We start from the raw sequence: 20,943 nt of genomic DNA, 5'->3' as shown, positions 1-20,943 counted from the left end.
TCTTTACAGAAAGACAAAATTTTGAAACACACTATGCTTTAAAATTTATATCAGTTAAAAAGACTGCTCCCTCTCTAACAGGTGCATCTAAAACTGTATACTTACGTATGAATAGCAGACATCCATATGCTAACCAGTTTATCAATGGTACAGATGGCTGGCAGATAATCTAACATTAAATTAGATGACAGGTCATTAGAGCTGAAACTTTGAGATTTATCCATAAAGGAATAATGCATAATTATTGCAAGAAAATTAGCCCAAAAGTTCCTTGAAGTGGCTTACACAAACTATGCTGATAGGCAAAATATGGACAATGGACCAGCCAAGAAAGAGGCATGTAATTACAGTGTAAAGCAGAAATGTATCAAAATTATTATGGACAAAAATTCTTATCTACATCTATATACAAAAACTTACTCCAAGTTCAGTGTTTGCCAGGAATACTTCATGACTGGAAGTAGTAGCATCAATTTGGTCTGCTTCCCGATTCAGTAACTGCAGATCAAGACACTGCCTGAGCCAGTCTCCCTTTTCATCCCATCCACGAATAACTGCTTCATGTTCCTGTTCCAGACGAGCCAACAGCTCTTCCACATCTGGCTGATTAGGGTTACGTTGCAACAGCTGCTGCCCCAGCAAAGCCAATTCATGAAACCTGTACCAGGGATAAATCATGTCACAAATTTGCTCCTAATATCATTGCTATCCCTATCTCTGTCATCAATACTACATAGTAATTACTATTTTCTTTAAAACAATATTATGCCTTATTACTTAGACTTTAATATATTATACAACTCAATTACAACCTCTACAAATTTTTGAACTGCAGTGAATCAGAAAATATTCATGTCTACAAAGAAAAAGGGTAAATAGATAGATAACTTCCCCAAAAATTAATGGTTCAGGTGAGAGCTAACACATTATGCAAAGAAAGCTTTTAATTAAAGAGAATACACATTCAGAAACAATATAGTGTAGTGAAATAGGATACAAATTCAGACTTAACACGATTTAGTAAAATTTACAGATTTTTTTCAATATATATATAGGACTAAAAACATCAGCTACAAAATTTTAAAAAAACTGCAACCTTCAATCACTCACTCAGGTACAGTTAAAAACAGTAGCTTCCAAATGTATAAACTTACTCGTCTTCATGTGCTCTAATGTCATCTCCCAGTTCCTGATGGTTCTTTATTAAGTTTTGAGCAGTTGCGACATCACGTGCACTCTCAAATGCATTTAGAGCTTGTTTGACTGAAGCAACCCACCCCAGCTGTAAAATCAATACTAAATATTATATCCACAAACTCAGAAAAAAAGTAACTAAAAGTTGCTTTAATTGTAAGTATACATACCAAATTTTTTGAACTGTTCATAAAGATTTGTAAACCTACAGCATCCTCAAGCCTGGAGCGGCGTTCTGCTGCTTTTGCCTAAGGAAATAAAGCAATATTACTGCACATAACATCAAAATTTAATGCAAATCAGAATTCCCATACATACAGGAATGATACAAATTTGTTTATGTACCTTCACTTTCTGCCATAAATCCTGAATCTCTCTTTGACGTTCATTCACATTTGACCTTTCATTAGGATATGACGCCTGAACCCTGAAATTCAAATGTCACAATCATTACATTGTAACACAATTGGGAACCAGAAAGTAACAGCTGAACAAACACCAAGTTGGATGGCAATATTTTTGTGTGGGACTGAAACTGAAGCATTTAGATTGGACAACATCTGCCAGATTACGGTTCTTTGAGAATAAGTTGAAATGAAGTTACATGTTCGATTTAGTTCTGATTTCTATGAAATGTTGCAAAAGATTCTCTAGCATGGTGGTGCAGTCAGTCAGAAAAGCAAGGCCACAGTGCTATAAGAGACTGGCAGGGTTTTCTAGGCCTGCAGTGGTCTAAAGGGTAGCAGTATTCAAAGACGGGAATAGGAAGTCGCCCCAGTAGTTGGAGGGCAATGGTTATAAGCTCCAAATTGAGGTATGGGAAACTGGAAATTAATAACGTGAGTATCTTCCAGAAAGAGCACAGATAGTTGAGGGGGGTCTGTGCCATGATAGTCAGGTAAAAACAGATGTCAGACAGATTTACTGGAGAAGTGCTAAGAGAATGTACTCACCAATAAATTTACAAAACTCTCATTCAACCAACATACGAGTATCTGTAAGGGTTGCAGACCAATTAGCAAGTAAGAGAAGGTTCACGGAAGAGCTTTTTGCATCACCACGGAAATGCTCAACAATTTCCAATTGGAGATGCTTCAGAAAGATGCTGTACATTGCACCAAGCCTTAGTGCCAAAATTCCAAGATCCTGTGAACTGATGTGTGTCAAGAAACATTTCTTTCATCAACTTATATCTCCACATAATGACCACAAAAGTAAAATTACTGGTATTTAGGCATATAAAGAGTAGCATCAATAACCTTTCTTCCAATGTGCCACCTATGAATGGAAATGGAAGGAGTGAAATGAATTGGATACATCTGTGCCACAGAAGTTTAGCTAGGTAGATCAGATAATTAATGAAGAGGTACTGGAGTGAACTGCAGAGAAAATAAATTTATGATGACAAAAAGAAGGGATTTGTTGACAGAACACATCCTGAGGTATATAGGACTGTCAGTTTGGCACTGGAGGAAAGTGATTGGGAAGGGGGCTGAGGGTTGTATTAATATAGTTTAACTGACGTTATGGGGCTCTTAACAATGAGGAAAACAGATAGCTATATGACTCTGATATTAATAAACCTCAACTTTAAAAACTTATAAACAATCTTGTGGCAGATATAACAAACTATCTTCTCAAGAGTAAACACAAGGGCAGCAGAGTTTCATTAGACATTAATCGTAAGCAGTTATCAGAAGGTAAACAGTTACCTTTCCTTCGTACAAACATTATTTCTTATAGATGGAATACAATTAGTTAACAACCTTCTTCCTTCAACAACACTTTGATGCACATTTACCTCTCATTTTATAGCTAAATTCAACTATGTTAACAAGTAATAATCAATTGAAGGTAAGAGAAAGAAAGAGATAAAATAGTATGGTCAACAGGTTTTAAAAGAAGTGGATCTAGTACTTACGATGCTGCCAGCAGATTTACACGTTTCACTTTCTCCTCAACAGGGGCAAGTTCTCGTTCAAGCTGTTGGTGTCGCCTCTGCAATGCCTGCACAGTTTTTAGATCAGGCCCCAGCTCTGCAGTATCCAACTGCATCATTTTCTCCAACATCCAGTCACGAGCTTCTTCACATGTTCGATTGAAAAGTTCCACGCTGAAATAATACTTTCAAGATCACAATCACATCTTCTATAAGCAGACTCATCGATTTAAATAATTATTATTTTTTACAGTGATTACAAAAAGAAAAATCTAGCACAAACTACCTGGAGGCACCCTCCAAACTGCGCTCTTTTTGGGCCTTCAGCCGATTTAGATTATCCCATAGTTGATGAATGTGCCTCTGACGTGCTCTAACTTTGTCCAGTTGACTATGACCTTGACGTACAAATTCATCTACTGCAGCATCAAGAGCCTCCACTCGCTTGCTACTGGCAGAGAGATCAGTTAGGAATTTCTGAAACATGACATACAAAGTATAAATTATAGTATTTCCACAAACACTTATCCAATCATTGATCTCAGGGATATGAAACCACATTTTTCTTTGTTAGTGTATGAGTTATTTCTTTCCTCTCCCTTTTTCTGATCATCTCCCACAAAAAATATTTGAAAATTCCAAAACTTTATTGTGCATTGTTCACCAGCTGACTGTTTCACTTATCCTCTATCCCAGGAAGTATGTATGGAATTTTTTTCATTTGCCTCTGTAACTATCATAACTGTAGAAAACTACTGCCAAGAAACAGTAAAATCACTTTACTGTGGACATTCTTTAACATTTAAATGAAAACAGGGATTTCCTTAGCAGTGTTGCATTTTCTGACTAATCCACCTTTAACATGTCATACATGTTACAATAATGTAACATAATTCATGCTTTTGCTACACATGCAATCACTGAACTATAAGGATGACTGACTGGTTTATTAGACCATGCTTTTTTCTTTGAACAACTTTATTCTATCAGTTATCTTCAAATTGTGTAGCTCTGTGCTTCACAGTAATTACACAATGTGCTTTACAACAATCAACCAACAGTTAGCTCCCACCAAGATGCTGCACCATAAGATTGGTCCAGGATTGTGCAAGATGGTCTGGACCAGTCATTTCCCGAAAAATGGACTGACAAGCCACAACAAAATCACTTTGCTGGGTATATTTTTCAGCATTAAAATGAAAACCTAACTCACCAGATATTATGTACTTTCATTTTCTCTATGGTGGTTTGACTACATCAAGTTTTCCATAAGCCATCATTACTTGAATTGCTAGATCAATCATATGACCTTCACAGTTGATACGAGCATGTTTTACTGCTTGTGAATGTAGCTGGAATCAGGCTAGAGTTGTGCATGCCACAACAGGAGCATACATTCAAGTAAACTAAGAATGGTGATTTTGTGAATTATATAAGGAAAAAAAATGGACATGTGTTATTTAGTTCTGATGCTACAATAATTAACAAAGCACCTCACAATACACCATGTAAAGACACATGAACATGTTAGAATGAATGAATGAATGAATGAATGGGTCTCAACAAAGATGTGACATTTCCTTCATATATTCAGCAGCCTGGGACGCTACCCCATTATGGTGCTTGTGTAGGGGAATGACTTGACACGTATTTTCCCGGTTGTTAGAGTGGGCATATTGGATACAGACCTCAAGGACTTTCTACATACAGAGTATGAAGTGAAAAAAAGGTAGGAAAAAGGAAAAAGGATGTTGTTACTTAACAATTAAAACTCCAATTACTTACACTAAGTTTAGGTTTTTTACATGCGGAATGCATTAATACTGGATTAAATCAATGCACAGTAAGGTTAGATTGTTCAAAAATTATGAAAATCAAATTAATTAAACCTTTATGTTGGCTGACAATGATAATGTGTGCTCTGTATATTTTAAAAGAGTATGCACATAATCTATTTATTTTAATAATTTTTTTTTCAAATATGGAGAAAAGTTACAGCAAAAACACCAAATTTTACCTCATATTTACGTTTAGCTGACTCAACATTTTCATTTGAGTCATCAGCTCTCAACATGCGTTCCTTGTCTTTGATCCATTTTTCAAAGTCATCACACTCACGATAGAATCCGAACAGTCTGATGGCATCCTCAAGGAGGGCATGCCTTTTCTGTAACATTAAAAATAATAAGAGTAACAACAGGTGTTTAAAGAAAACAAAGAAAACAGTATTTTTGCAACAGATATCTACTTTATACACTACTAAAGTCAAGTAACAACACACAAACATTAATTAACTTCCTCTTTACCTGAGCTAAATCTAACAGCTGGTTGTAAGTAGCATTGATCTTTTTTTGTCTCTTCTCCACATTATCATTTCCATCTGTCAACTTACGCTTCAGGGGTTTAGCTGGAAATGAAACATCTGAATTTAATAAGGTAAACAAAAGTTAATATTACCAGTCACTGCTACTAGCACATTTTTTTCTGTTTGTCAGTTTGCTTCCTTCAACCACAATAAGAAATAGGGAACCATCCTTCCTCTTAAATCAGTCAAAAACAGGCAAAGGAACAGGTAGTATAAGAAACTGATTACATATATATTATGAGCTGCATCCTACTCGCATTATGAGTGTGTAAAAGAATCAGTGGATATGAGCAAGGTTCATGGAGGCAATGTTGAGAATGTCAATTTCTGGGTTCTTGGCCTTTCTTCTACTACCAATAAATTCATACAATAAGTAACACGCTATCTAAGCCTCAGCTGCAATATTCTACAACACACAACTGCTAGAAGCAATAAAAAAGATCTCCGCTGTAGTATTCCATATGGTATTCAATTACTGTCAGCCACGAAAATGAAACTTGAAATTTTATGCACAATTCCACGACATCAAAGTGGATTTGAATGTCAATTAATGCCTCGAGTGACTGAACGTGGTATGGGTTCTTCTTTCATCTTTATGGTCATATTTTTTCAAAGAATTCAGACACAAATGAATTACCTTTAAGGATAAGGTCAGTCTGCACACACAGAAACAACTGCTACTGGGGGAAAATAGTCTCTTGTCTAAAGAATGGCTGAAGAGAACATCCACTTTTCTGTCTAGCAAATGGAAAATCATCCTTTAATGACCCATCAACAATGATGTCATTAGAGCCTGAGCCAAACTTGATATTGGGGAAGGACTGAGAAAGAAATCAGCCTTGTTCTTTCCAGATGAATCACCCCACCATTTACCTTAAGCAATTTAGGGAAGCCATGGAAAACCTAAATATGGATGGTCAAATGGGGATTTTAACTGCCATCCTCTTGAATGTGAACTCAATATCTTAACCACTGCACCAATTCACTGATTTTCTTATCAGTACACCATGGGTACTCTTGGAATTGTGTCAGTGAAAATCTTGAAGTTTTCGACATGACAGTATACATATTGGGAAGGTTTGTAGTTGATGGATACCACACCATCTAAGCATGCTCAGCATTTTGAGTTCAGTTATATATTAACTTACTGAACTAAAACTTACTCGCTCTCAAGAGAAATCATTATAAGCATAATTACATACTATTTAATTCCACCCATGGATTTGATAACCAGCTGCATTTGTTTAGGAAGTGAGTCCACAAAGTTGTGCAGGCATGTCATATCTAGGTCAAGCCACTTTCTGAGGATTTGATCATGCAAATTCACAAAATTGCAGGAATGATGATGTCAGCATTTAATTGCTGTTCCGACACATCACATTAGGTCCTATGTGGTCTTAGTAATGTTATTTTACAGACCAATCACGATCTTAAAGGGTGGGGGTGGGGGTTCAGAAAAACAGTCAGTCCAATGCACTTTACTGTTGTCTTTATGTGCCTGTGTGAGCAATTGTGTCTTGTAAGGTGACCAACTTCAAATGTAAATTGCATGCAGTTCTCATCACAACATTCTCTCGCCAACAAGTTTTGAAGGATATTCAGACAGTTTCTCTCTTTACATGCACAGCCGCTAGAATAATAAAACTTTCAAATAAAGAATGCACATTTCTATATAATTTTACCATTAAAGGAATATGAGTATTTATTGTAATGTGAGAGTAATGGAACTTGCATGGAAATGACAGTTCATATGTTTTGTGTACTCTAAGCTGTCCCTATAGACAAAAAAATTGCTTACATGGAGACTTCTGTTGCATTTTCCGCACAGGCACAACTTGTTTGACCATTCGAGTTTTCTTGACACGGCGCATTTCACGTACTTTTTCAGGCCTGCGTACTTGCACTTTGACCACTTTTGGCTCAATTTCACGAACATAATTGGCAGGTACAAAACCATCTGTGCCATCTTCCCTTCGGACATTCCACCAATCTGAATTGGTCTTATTTAACAAAAGAAGAACCTAAAATGGAAAACACGTGTCATGAAAAGAAAATTAATTTCCTTTCCAAAGTAATGAGGTATGGAGAGGAATTTAGAAGAAAAAACTACAGAATCACAATAATCAACCAGTTTCCCCCTTGAGTAATATAACAAACCAAATGTTTGCTAGGTAAGTAAATGCACTTACAGAAGGCAAAGATACTGTAATAATTACAAGTTCTACAGAATGACACTAAAACAAAGTATATGAGAATGCAGGCTTTCTCGGCAAATCTCGATAATAAAATCTCCTCGGGTTGACAGCCGAGTCAATGTGTTGTTATCCAGCAACCTTTCAGCAAGTTTCTTACTTGCCATCTTCAGGTGAAGTGTCGGGTTCATGTCTCATCCAGATCTTTATAGCCACTGGCCCACGGGCTTCTCTGCATCCTCGGTGCCGGTCGGGCTAATCAGACGTGAGCAGAATTTGCACGGTGCCGTGTGATGGTGGAGTTTGGGGGGAGGGGGGGGGGGGGGGGGGGGGGGCGCCGGGTCTTGGCATTTTGTCTCAGTGTGGCCTCATCTTGTCTCGGTGTGGCCTATTTATTCCATCTGCCACCACCGACCTGCCTCCATCAGTGCTCTCTCGTCTCATTCTTCGTGGAACACAACATTATCAAGAATGAGACGAGAGCGAACCGATGGAGACAGGTTGGTGATGGCAGATGGAATAAACAGGCTGCACTGAGATGAGATGCCAGGACCTGGCACCCACGGCTCCCTCCCCACCACCACCACCACCACCACCACCACCACCACCACCACCACACGCCGCCGCACCGATTCCGCATGTGCCTGATTGGCCTGACCAGCGCTGAGGATGCAGAGAATCCTGTGGTACACCAGCTATAAAGATCCAGATGAGACATGAACCATACACTTTGCCTGAAGATGGCAAGTAAGATACTTGCTGAAACATTGCTTGAGAACAACACACTGACTCGGCTGTCAACCCGAGAAGATTTTATCAAAAACAAAGTATGGTACACATTCTCTAAAACAAAAGAATCTTATATTTTTCCTCTTCAACTTTGTTTCTAAACACTGTTTTGGTGTTATTACTCACTTCATATGTTTTTGTATGTTGTTGTTGTTGTCTTCAGTCCTGAGACTGGTTTGATGCAGCTCTCCATGCTACTCTATCCTGCGCAAGCTGCTTCATCTCCCAGTACCTACTGCAACCTACATCCTTCTGAATCTGCTTAGTGTACTCATCTCTCGGTCTCCCTCTACAATTTTTACCCTCCACGCTGCCCTCCAATGCTAAATTTGTGATCCCTTGATGCCTCAAAACATGTCCTACCAACCGATCCCTTCTTCTAGTCAAGTTGTGCCACAAACTTCTCTTCTCTCCCCAATCCTATTCAATACCTCCTCATTAGATACGTGATCTATCCACCTTATCTTCAGTATTCTTCTGTAGCACCACATTTCGAAAGTTCTATTCTCTTCTTGTCCAAACTAGTTATCGTCCATGTTTCACTTCCATACATGGCTACACTCCAAACAAATACTTTCAGAAACGACTTCCTGATACATAAATCTATATTCGATGTTAACAAATTTCTCTTCTTCGAACATCATCAGTTATTTTGCTCCGCAAATAGCAAAACTCCTTCACTACTTTAAGTGTCTCATTTCCTAATCTAATTCTCTCATCATCACCCAAATTAATTTGACTACATTCCGTTATCCTCGTTTTGCTTTTGTTGATGTTCATCTTATATCCTCCTTTCAAGACACTATCCAATCCGTTCAACTGCTCTTCCAAGTCCTTTGCTGTCTCTGACAGAATTACAATGTCATCAGTGGACCTCAAAGTTTTTATCTCTTCTCCATGGATTTTAATACCTACTCCAATTTTTTCTTTTGTTTTCTTTAATGCTTGCTCAATATACAGATTGAATACCATCGGGGAGAGACTACAACCCTGTCTCACTCCCTTCCCAACCACTGCCTCCCTTTCATGTCCCTCGACTCTAATAACTGCCATCTCGTTTCTGTACAAATTGTAAATAGCCTTTCGCTCCCTGTATTTTACCCCTGCCACCTTCAGAATTTGAAAGAGAGTATCCCAGTCAACATTGTCAAAAGCTTTCTCTAAGTCTACAAATGCTAGAAACATAGGTTTGCCCTTCCTTAGTCCAGCTTTTAAGATAAGTCATAGGGTCAGTATTGCCTCACGTGTTCCAACATTTCTATGGAATCCAAACTGATCTTCCCCAAGATCAGCTTGTACTAGTTTTTCCATTCGTCTGTAAAGAATTCGCGTTAGTATTTTGCAGCTGTGGCTTATTAAACTGATTGTTCGGTAATTTTCACATCTGTCAACAACTGCTTTCTTTGGGACTGGAATTATTATATTCTTCTTGAAGTCTGAGGGTATTTCGCCTGTCTCATACATCTTGTTCACCAGATGGTAGAGATTTGTCAGGACTGGCTCTCCCAAGGCCGTCAGTAGTTCCAATGGAATGTTGTCTACTCCGGGGGCCATGTTTCGAATCAGGTCTTTCAGTGCTCTGTCAAACTCTTCACGCAGTATCGTATCTCCCATTTCGTCTTCATCTACATCCTCTTCTATTTCCATAATATTGTCCTCAAGTACATCGCCCTTGTATAAACCTTCTATATACTCCTTCCACCTTTCTGCCTTCCCTTCTTTGCTTAGAACTGGGCTGCCATCTGAGCTCTTGATATTCATACACGTGGTTCTCTTCTCTCCAAAGGTCTCTTTAATTTTCCTGTAGGCAGTATCTATCTTACCCCTAGTGAGATAAGCTTCTACATCCTTACATTTGTCCTCTAGCCATCCCTGTTTAGCCATTTTGCACTTCCTGTCGATCTCATTTTTCAGACGTTTGTATTCCTTTTTGCCTGCTTCATTTACTGCATTTTTATATTTTCTCCTTTCATCAATTAAATTCAATATTTCTTCTGTTACCCAAGGATTTCTAGCAGCCCTCGTCTTTTTACCTACTTTATCCTCTGCTGCCTTCACTACTACATCCCTCAGAGCTACCCATTCTTCTTCTACTGTACTTCTTTCCCCTATTCCTGTCAATTGTTCCCTTATGCTCTCTCTGAAACTCTGTACAACCTCTGGTTCTTTCAGTTTATCCAGGTCCCATCTCCTTAATTTCCCACATTTTTGCAGTTTCTTCAGTTTTAATCTACAGGTCATAACCAATAGATTGTGGTCAGAGTCCACATCTGCCCCTGGAAATGTCTTACAAGTTAAAACCTGGTTCCTAAATCTCTGTCTTACCATTATATAATCTATCTGATACCTTTTAGTATCTCCAGGGTTCTTCCACGTATACAACCTTCTTTCATGATTCTTAAACCAAGTGTTAGCTATGATTAAGTTGTGCTCCGTGCAAAATTCTACTAGGCGGCTTCCTCTTTCATTTCTTAGCCCCAATCCATATTCACCTACTATGTTTCCTTCTCTCCCTTTTCCTACACTCGAATTCCAGTCACCCATTACTATTAAATTTTCGTCTCCCTTCACTATCTGAATAATTTCTTTTATTTCATCGTACATTTCTTCAATTTCTTCATCATCTGCAGAGCTAGTTGGCATATAAACTTGTACTACTGTAGTAGGTGTGGGCTTCGTATCTATCTTGGCCACAATAATGCGTTCACTATGCTGTTTGTAGTAGCTTACCCGCATTCCTATTTTCCTATTCATTATTAAACCTACTCCTGCATTACCCCTATTTGATTTTGTGTTTATAACCCTGTAGTCACCTGACCAGAAGTCTTGTTCCTCCTGCCACCGAACTTCACTAATTCCCACTATATCTAACTTTAACCTATCCATTTCCCTTTTTAAATTTTCTAACCTACCTGCCCGATTAAGGGATCTGACATTCCACGCTCCGATCCGTAGAACGCCAGTTTTCTTTCTCCTGATAACGACATCCTCCTGAGTAGTCCCCGCCCGGAGATCCGAATGGGGGACTATTTTACCTCCGGAATATTTTACCCAAGAGGATGCCATCATCATTTAATCATACAGTAAAGCTGCATGTCCTCGGGAAAAATTACGGCTGTAGTTTCCCCTTGCTTTCAGCTGTTCGCAGTACCATTACAGCAAGGCCGTTTTGGTTAATATTGCAAGGCCAGATCAGTCAATCATCCAGACTGTTGCCCCTGCAACTACTGAAAAGGCTGCTGCCCCTCTTCAGGAACCACACGTTTGTCTGGCCTCTCAACAGATACCCCTCCGTTGTGGTTGCACCTACGGTACGGCCATCTGTATCGCTGAGGCACGCAAGCCTCCCCACCAACGGCAAGGTCCATGGTTCATGGGGGGAAGTGTTTTTGTATAATTATGTATTTACTAAACAGATCCTTAAATTCAGCACTAGCTTCAACTACTTCTAGCATAGAGCACAGTATTTATCTACTCAAATCACAAAAAAAACTCCCATCAAAATACAATATGTATCGCAATGCAAGTTGTGTAATAGCAGTACCTTTTATTTTTCCTAAATCTGGAGCAGCTGAAAGTGAAGCATTATTAATTTAATTTTACACAATGGTGATAACACTTATACTTGAAAGGGTCATACTTCAGCTAATGGAGATAATCATTTGCAGGTTCCTTGACATTTTTAACCAAGGTTCTGTTTAAAATGGAACATCCCAGGAAACATGTTAATCTGTAAGCAACTCTTTTTGTTTATGTGGTCATTCCAAACTGGCCCCTACAACCTATCAAGTATGTTGGTGCATCGTAATGGAAGATGAAAGGGTGCCACAGTATGGAAAACCACTGGGTCTCATCTGTGTGAGCTTCAATTTATACTCATTAACAGTAATTACCTCAGGGAATCTACAGAGGCCCCATGATTATTTCCTTTTCTTGTTACCACCAATCTTTTTTTTTTAGAAAAGATGTATGTTTTTTTTGCCTTGCCCTTTCATCTATAATGTCAATGACTAGCCAGGTACAATGTGTGGTTACTAGTCTGTTGATCCACAATTCTTTCCCAGTGGATTTGGATAAAAGTGGTTTACAACATCTCTCACTTGAAATGCATAAAATATTGTTTTGTTTTAGATGTATATTATTATTATTATTATTATTATTATTATTATTATTATTATTATTATTATTATTATTACATGGCTGTGTTGTTATGCAACTTAAGTCGTGTATAGTGCAATGTGAATTTATTGATCCCATACTGATAATTTCTTTGTAATATTATTTGCCTTTGCCAGTAAAATATTTTCTCCATAAATTTTGCTATATTTTTACCTACTCCTCATTGCTCCTCATTTTAACATACCACATGGGAAATTGTTTAGGAAATTACATTCGCCGTGCTTAAGAGTCCTGCTAGACACCACTTTAGAAAGCATTTCATTTTTGACTTCCATAATGTAATCTGTTAAAAGGTGCAACAGAAATTTTCAATGGCTTCCATCAACATTCAACAGCCCAAAAAGGCATCTGTTATCCTTTCAGCCTTGTACTGTGTGTTTGTTAAGTTCTGTGTTACCATTCCACTTCTAAGTTTTCTGCAATCCTCTGACATCTCAAATATCTGTGCCATACTCCTATTTTGTTGTATTTTCTTCACTGTCCTTCAGCAACATGGTGTGAGGCAGCCCATATAGCATCCAAAAATGAGGAAAAAAAGAAAAATATAGATCAAATAAGGCTGAAATATCAAACATTTCCAAAGGCATGATGAGTGGTAGATTCTTCGAATGCCTTCATGGATCTCTACAACAGTATGACTGTCAGTTATAAGTCTAAATTATTTTACAGGAACTATACATTACTTGCTAAAAGGACTTTTACCTCTTTCTTCTTCATATGCATGCCTTGGCCACTGAAGTCATATATACCTATGACTTGTGGAATTGCTCTTTCCTCTACTACTACTCTCTCCTCAACACGCTCAACAGGTTCTTCATCCCAGTATTCCTGTGGTACGAGGCGCATTTCATCCACCCACTCCTCTTGTTCCAGTTCGGGTGCAATTTCTGGTTCACTTGACAGCTGGAAACCAAGAAAAAAATATTCAGTTTACTGTGTGGTGTCATGTGGCTACAAACTGCAACCTATGTCCTACAATTTACAACACTTTTGAAAAGAGAACTACTCTGAATACTACAAACTAAAAATTAAAATGTATCAGTTGTTTCATTTATTGTTTATTGACATTTTAAATAAAAATTTCATTGTTAAACTGGTGATTAACATTCATGAATTATGTAACTAATATTTTTTAGTTGTGCAAATAAGAGAAAGAAAGTAATGACTTGTTTTGTGCGTAATATTTGTTGACAAACAAATTCTTTCATAATCTGCACTGCACTAAGGTGTTGAGCAATTGTGATCACTATGTCCCATTTTGTGTGCTTCACAAATAATTTAAAAAACACCTTCGAATATCAATTTTTCTTTAAAAAATGAAACAGCAATTCTCAGAAAATTTTAAATAAGCAACTATACTGCTAGGTAAACAAGAATTCCCTATATACCTGAAATCTGTGCAATAGAAATAAATTGACTGTTTTGCTATACTGTTGCCCAACTGGACTTTAGAGAGATCACTCAGATGCTACATTCAAGATTTACACCTTCCCCTTTCCCCCGCGACAAAAAGACACTGATAACATGAACAAGAATCACATAGTGTAATACAGGGATCTTTTGAGAACACAATAGAATATTATTAATTACTACTTGCTAGCCCTATCATGGATTCAACATTTAAGTAAATAACGCAGTATGAAAAATGAAGAAATCAACTTATTTTGGGTATATGTGTTCAAAAAATTCCAGAGTTTCGACCACAAAATTTTTCTACTCATAGCTTTTACTTATTGTCTATGGTCTCCTTCGAAATACTCTCATCCACAATTGATACACTGCTCCCAACACTGTTTTCACTTCCAGAAGCAATCTTGGTACACGGATCACACAAAGTGCTGTCTGCAAATTTTCTTTTATATCATCTATCATCGCAAACCTTCATCCTTTCAATGGGGTTTTCAACTTTGGAAACAAAAAACAAAAAAAGGTCTGGAGGGACAAGGTTTGGAGAGTACGGAGGATGAGGCAACACAGTGACTTCGTTTTTTGTGCAGTAGTCACACAGTAACTGCGATAAATGTGTGGGTGCATTATGGTGATGCACGAGCCATGAATTGTCTCACCACGCTTCAGGCTATTTCCTTCTGACATTTTCTTGTAGGCACCACAATGTGTCCTGACAGTGCCATCAATTAACAGTTTGTGCCTGTGGTATGAATTAGTGATGGACTAATCCTTCAAAGTCAGAGAAAACTGGCTTTGACATTTGACCTGATGTGACGAGCTTTTTTTGGTCTTTGAGAACCTTTCTCAATCCACTGTGAAGATTGAACTTTGGTCTCAACATCATAACTGTAGATCCACATCTCATCACCAGTTAGGATTCTCTTAAGGAATATTCCTTTCTCATTTGTGCAGACCAAAAGTTCTTCACAGATTGCAAAGAATAGGTCTTTCTGGTCTTGACTTATGAGCTGTTAGATGAATTTGGCAGCAACACAATGCATTCCAAGATACTGCGTCAGAATTTCATGACATGATCCAACTGAAATGTTACATTCTTCTGCACTCTCTCGGTCAGTCAGTCAGTCAGTCAGTCTTCAACTGGAATGTACAGTTTCATTGACATTCCCGACACGAGCATCGTTGGTAGATGTCGAAAGGCATCCAGAATGATGGTCATTTTTAACTTCTGTCTGATCATTTTTAAGCCATGTGAACCACTCCTAACACCAAGTATGGCTTAAGCACTCATCACTGTAGGCTTCCTGCATCATGTCATATGTCTCTGTAAACGTTTCCACGAGGTTCACACAAACTTTAATACAGACGCATTGCTCATCTAACTTTGCCATCTTGAAATTCGCAAACTGAGAGACACAACATTCTACTCAATATAGCACTGAACAATAACCAACAGATAAACAACAATGAAACTTCCAGCAATTGCATATTAAACACAGGTGTGTGCAGGGATGCCAACCGCATTTTGCTCCAACACACCACTGGTGCAAAATTACAAATGTTCTGGAATCTTTCAAACAGACCTCGAATAACACAGAAAAAAAATGAGAATACTCAATGTATATCATTCATTTACTGCAAGCTAAAGCAGAAACAATATCCAGAAACAAAGTAGTGTAGGAGTAGAAATGAAATGGGAGGCTATTTTAGATCTTAAGAAGAGATGGCAACTAACAGAGGAATTACATCAAAATGGTAAAAACTATGTTGAAGAAAAAGAAAATAGAATCACTTAACAGAATTTTAGTTAGTAAAAGGTATCAAATTTAATCAACATTTAATTTAGGTATTAAGAACACTGCTTTCTTCTTACCTCAAGTGTAGATATTCCTGCTTTCACAAGCTTCTCTGCCTGTGTGTTGAGACTCTGGATGTCACCTTTGTATGCATATAGCTCTCCTTGCAAATCACGATGCCTCTGCAGCAGAGCTTGAGCACTGGGTTCATCTTCACCAAAGTCAGTGGATGCAACAAGAGCCATCTTCTCATTTAACCAAGATTCAGCTTCATTTGCGTCAGTGTAGAACTAGTAAATACAATATTAAGAAGGCTTTTCAGTATTTCAAAATGTAAACCTATGATGTTACATGTAGAGGGAAAAACTGTGTGTCATGTACCTTAAAGTTTCATGTTAAACTGTTCTTGGTCATTATTAGTTGACTTACAATAAAGGTGTGGATTTCAAAAAACTTGAATGTGCTTATTTCAGCTTGGTCTGATTCAAAAGAAACTCTAAGCTTCAAATGAGGACATTCAAACAGACCTGTTAAAAAGAACTATAAATCTTTTTGACAATGTCTCTGACCATAATTTAAATGGTAAAGATCTGTTAAATAGGACTAGAAATCTTTCAAAAAGAGTGTCACTGACCATTATTTAAAAGTTACATTTAGTTTCTTACAGATTACTAACGTGTGTGTGTGTGAGAGTGTGTGTGTGTGTGTGTGTGTGTTTTTTGGGAAAAAGTTTAGTCTTTCCGTATAGCTAACATCTTAACTACATGTGACATTATGCAGGAGAATCATGTTAGAGGGCATACAGTACTGTTCATTAAAGTATAGGAACTTTTACTTGTGGGTGTTATTGAAGTAACTGAAGATTTAACAGCTTCTTGAGACTCATCATAAAGAAATAATCTTTAAAATGAAGAAAACTGCACCATGTCATTCAGAGGACTACAGACATAGGAAATGCAGTTGATATCATGAGATGGAGTCAAGGGCAGGACACCTGTAAGAATTACTGTAATTTCACAGTGATCACTATGAAGTCTTGATAACATGGTGGCATGGTAAACGTGCTGGAAAGTAACCACATGGCAGGATGATACAGTTTGGATCCCAATTAAAGTAATTTTTTGTACTGCTTTGGTCATTCTTAATTAAACTTAACCCACAGAAAATATGAATTTAACAGAATGAACCAGTTTTCTTGGGCAAGGCATTTTGGCTCTGCTCGTATGTTTTAGTTAAGAACAAACCTCTCGTTCAATTCTGCAAAACACTTCTGCATAATTACTGACCCATCCTGTGGGAAACTAATTAATCCTTTAAGATCATAATGTTGAATATAACTTAAGTCTCACACATGTTAGACTCTGCACAAATGAACCATACAGTGCCCAAATTTCACTACTAACTACATATAAAGACCAATAACCAAGTAAAAATTATGTGACTTTTACATAATGCAGTAAAGGCAACAGAATTAAGCAGAATCTAACACATAAAAACATTATGTAAAAATGGCACATTTCACAGAGAATAACGTACTTCAAAACAGAAATCATTTCCTGAAAGTCATTGTGTAAAATATAAATAAAAGAAAATCATGACTGGTAGTAGAAAAGTTATTTATAAACAAACCCATTGTTTTCACAGTTGCAGGCTATCACAGACCATTTATAATGGATCAAATTGGATCAATAGTATATTTTGGGAAAATCAACAATTACAAATACTGATTTGTCAAGAAAAATGTTACATTCTGGCAGTCATGGTTGATACTGTCCTCGGCAAATGCTAATCAGCAGAGTCAATTTTCATCATGGAGACACTCCTTCAATGGCTGCACATGTATTTTGCAGTCCATAGTCCTAAAGTTATTGCTGAGCCATACCCATTGATCAGGGAACACAGTGGTATGTTTCAGCTGCACCTCCTTCAAAAATGGATTTTATTGTAATGTATTCACAAGTTCACTGTCATGATGTGGTGGTGCATCGGGAGAGCTGTCATTTGTACTCACATGGTTCATGGGGAAAGGTTTCTGACTTTATTATGGCCATAGAAAGGGAACTAACAGACTTTGAGCATGTAATGGTAGTTGGAGCTAGACGTATGGGGCATTCCACTTCAGAAATTGTTTGGGGATTCAATATTCCAAGAAACACAATGTCAAGATAGTGATGATAATACCATATTTCAGGCTTTACCTCTCACCATGGACAACACAGTGGCCTATGGCCTTCACTTAACAAATGAGAGTAGTGGCATATGCATAAAGTTGTCTGTGCTAAGAGAGAAACAACACTGCATGAAATAACTGCAAAAATCAATGTGGAACATGTGACAAACGTATCCATTAGGACAGTCAGTAAAGTTTGGTGTTAATGAGGTATGGCAGCAGACAGCTGATGTGAGTGCATTTGCTAACAATGTGACATCGCCTCCAGCAACTCTCCTGAGCTCATGACCGTATCTGTTGGACCCTAGACAATTTGAAAACTGTACCTTGGTCAGATGAGTCCCAATTTCAGTTGCTAAGAGCTGATGGTAGGGTTCTAGTGCAGCGCAGACCCCACAAAGCCGTAGACCCAACTTGTCAACAAAGCACTGTGTACGCTGGTGGTGGCTTCATAGTGGTGTGGGCTGTGTTTACATGGAAAAGACTTCGATCCCCTGGTCCAACTGAACCAATCATTGGCTAGAGGTGCTTATGTTTGGCTACTTGGAGATCATGTGCAGCCATTCATGGACTTCATGTTCCAAAACAATTTACAAATGACAATGCACCATGCCACCAGACCACAACTGTTCACATCTGGTTTAAAGAACATTATGGACAATTCGAGTGAATGACTTGACCACCCACATCTCCCAATGTGAATCCCATCGAACATTTGTGTGACACAATTGAGGGGTCAGTTCATGCACAAAATCCTAAACTGGCAACACTTTCGCAATTATGGAGAGCTGTAGAGGCAGCACAGCTTAGTATTTCTGTAGGGGACTTCCAATGACTTCTTGAGTCCATGCCATGTCGAGTTGCTGCACTGTGCAGGCAAAAGGAGATCCGACACGATATTAGAAGAATTCCCATGACTTTTGTCACCTCATTGTATATTAGGTGTGTCTTTGGAGGCTATTATGTAGGTGTTTCTACCCAGGGCATTCACATTAAATCATGTAATGTAGGGTGAACCGCTAGAAAATCCCACTAATCTACTGAGGAGACTTGCAAGTAGTGCTAATGGTAATCAAAAATAAAGTAGTTCAAATAGACCAAAATACCTCTCAACCCATCAAAATAGTTGATATTTTTAGCAGACTTACAGGAGTTAAATGTGGAAGAGGATGCAGGTGTGGTACTGCTGGAAGGCTGGATAGGTGGGAAGAGGGAGGTCGGCTATAGCATGGGGCTCGATAGTAATTTTATCTATAAACCAATGAGTCCTCTTTTAGTAAGTTTTCCAAATTTCTGTTGCGCACATATAAGCAACTGGAATGATTGTTGTGTTTAGTAATATGTCTGCAATTATTCAAATGCTCATAATCTCATAATCTGTTTAAAAATTATCATCACAGAAATGCTTCAGTAATTAATATTAGCTAAAAGATGACACACCAGACAAAATTACTGTTGATAATTATTGAAATGTTTCACACTTCGTAACCTGACATATATCAATACATGTACCTGATAGGCTTCTGCAGCATCTTCTAGCTGCTTCTTTCGTAAGGCTGCCAATTCCTGTAACATCTTCCAGTGTTCTTGAAGGCTATCAATGCGGACTTGAATTTCGCTTGATGAAGGGTGCTTTGTTTTAATCAGGCGTCGACCTGCTTCACACAACTGCTCTGACTTTGGTCTACGTGCTTTCATCTCATCTTGAAGAACCTGTAATTTGTTTATCAATATTCTTAAGATTAATAATAACAATGTCAAAGATGTCTAAATAACATCAGAACTACAAAAGAAAAATACCAAATATAAATTATGGAATTATTATAAATTTTTAAATTTAATAACAAATGCATACATATAGGTCTGATTTTGAGAAGTGGCATTCATATTCATTTCATCTGAAACTGAATACTGCAGAGTTGGGGCAATGTTTCAAGACAAAAAACTGCTATGAAATCGCAAATGTGTTAGCCTCTACAGCCAGAATCATTTAACAAAGGTTTCCAGGGTATACTGCCACTTCATATTTCAAATTTTTAATTTATGTAATTTAAATTAGTTATTTTTCAACATTACATTACAACATACCTAGAAGACATTTATGCTAAGAAATTAGTTTGATGTTAAACAAAGGCAAACAAATCTCATGTACTTTAAAACCGCAAAAGCCATCTCTTCCCTAACAGAAAGATCTTACAATTTCCTTCAACTCTTTGACTGCCGAGTTAAACTGTGATGCTCTGCCATTCCCCTGGTGCTGAGGAAGTGTTTAAATGGGGTCTCTAATTGCTGGGGATATGTTACTTCCTTACCTTGTTAAATAAAAAAGTTTTGACTATTTATCACACAACACACATGCCTCTTTGGCACTATCATTTGCAGAAAACACTATTTTGGTATCTTGAACTGTATATGAAATATGATGATTGTTATGACCACATGAATCCTAACGTGCTAGGACTGAATAGGGCACACCGTGCATGACCTTCCACTGGATATAAAAACCAATAACTCAAGAATGAATGAGATATTTTTCTGCTGTCAATTTTAAATAATCTATCAATATCTTACGTGCATTTCATACATAGTGTTTTATGAGTGAAAATTAAGCATATACAAAGTTTACGCAATGTATTTTTACTTCTGCAAACTCTTTAAAATTCCATGCAATGCAACTTAATTTGATGCAGTACAGGAACTATGGCAAATAATGAAAAGAAATTCAGTCCTTTATCAAGGGAATATATCCAGATATTAAATCTTTTCACCAAACACTTCTTTAAAGAAATGGTAAGTATTTTATAGTGGCTGGAATGCCATCTCCTAGCACAGGTGGCAGCATTAGGCAAGCAGAACAATTATCACAAAGTCACGTTCAACATGGAATGCAGAGAACACACATGTAGCAATGA

At 37.6% G+C, this 20,943-nt stretch overlaps 1 protein-coding gene across 8 annotated transcripts in view; it reads right to left on the bottom strand.

Moving 5' to 3' along the window:
- Positions 1–20,943, bottom strand: part of LOC126299183 (spectrin beta chain, non-erythrocytic 1) — a 440,083-nt gene that overhangs the window by 167,059 nt on the left and 252,081 nt on the right. For all 8 annotated transcript variants that reach the window (XM_049990953.1, XM_049990949.1, XM_049990952.1 and 5 more), the window contains exons 14-25: positions 19,544–19,744; positions 15,939–16,151; positions 13,361–13,561; positions 7,297–7,519; positions 5,440–5,540; positions 5,151–5,300; positions 3,420–3,610; positions 3,116–3,307; positions 1,540–1,621; positions 1,365–1,442; positions 1,155–1,282; positions 421–658 (exon numbers count right to left, since the gene is read on the bottom strand). In XM_049990953.1, coding sequence (XP_049846910.1) covers positions 421–658; positions 1,155–1,282; positions 1,365–1,442; positions 1,540–1,621; positions 3,116–3,307; positions 3,420–3,610; positions 5,151–5,300; positions 5,440–5,540; positions 7,297–7,519; positions 13,361–13,561; positions 15,939–16,151; positions 19,544–19,744 — 1,998 coding nt within the window. The remainder of the gene's footprint in view (positions 1–420; positions 659–1,154; positions 1,283–1,364; positions 1,443–1,539; positions 1,622–3,115; positions 3,308–3,419; positions 3,611–5,150; positions 5,301–5,439; positions 5,541–7,296; positions 7,520–13,360; positions 13,562–15,938; positions 16,152–19,543; positions 19,745–20,943) is intronic.

This window comes from Schistocerca gregaria, chromosome X (assembly GCF_023897955.1).
Source record: "Schistocerca gregaria isolate iqSchGreg1 chromosome X, iqSchGreg1.2, whole genome shotgun sequence".
In the NCBI taxonomy this organism is placed as follows: Eukaryota; Metazoa; Arthropoda; class Insecta; order Orthoptera; family Acrididae; genus Schistocerca; species Schistocerca gregaria.
The sequence above is the reverse complement of the archived record's forward strand: the minus strand, read 5'-3'. Positions and strand labels throughout refer to the sequence as shown.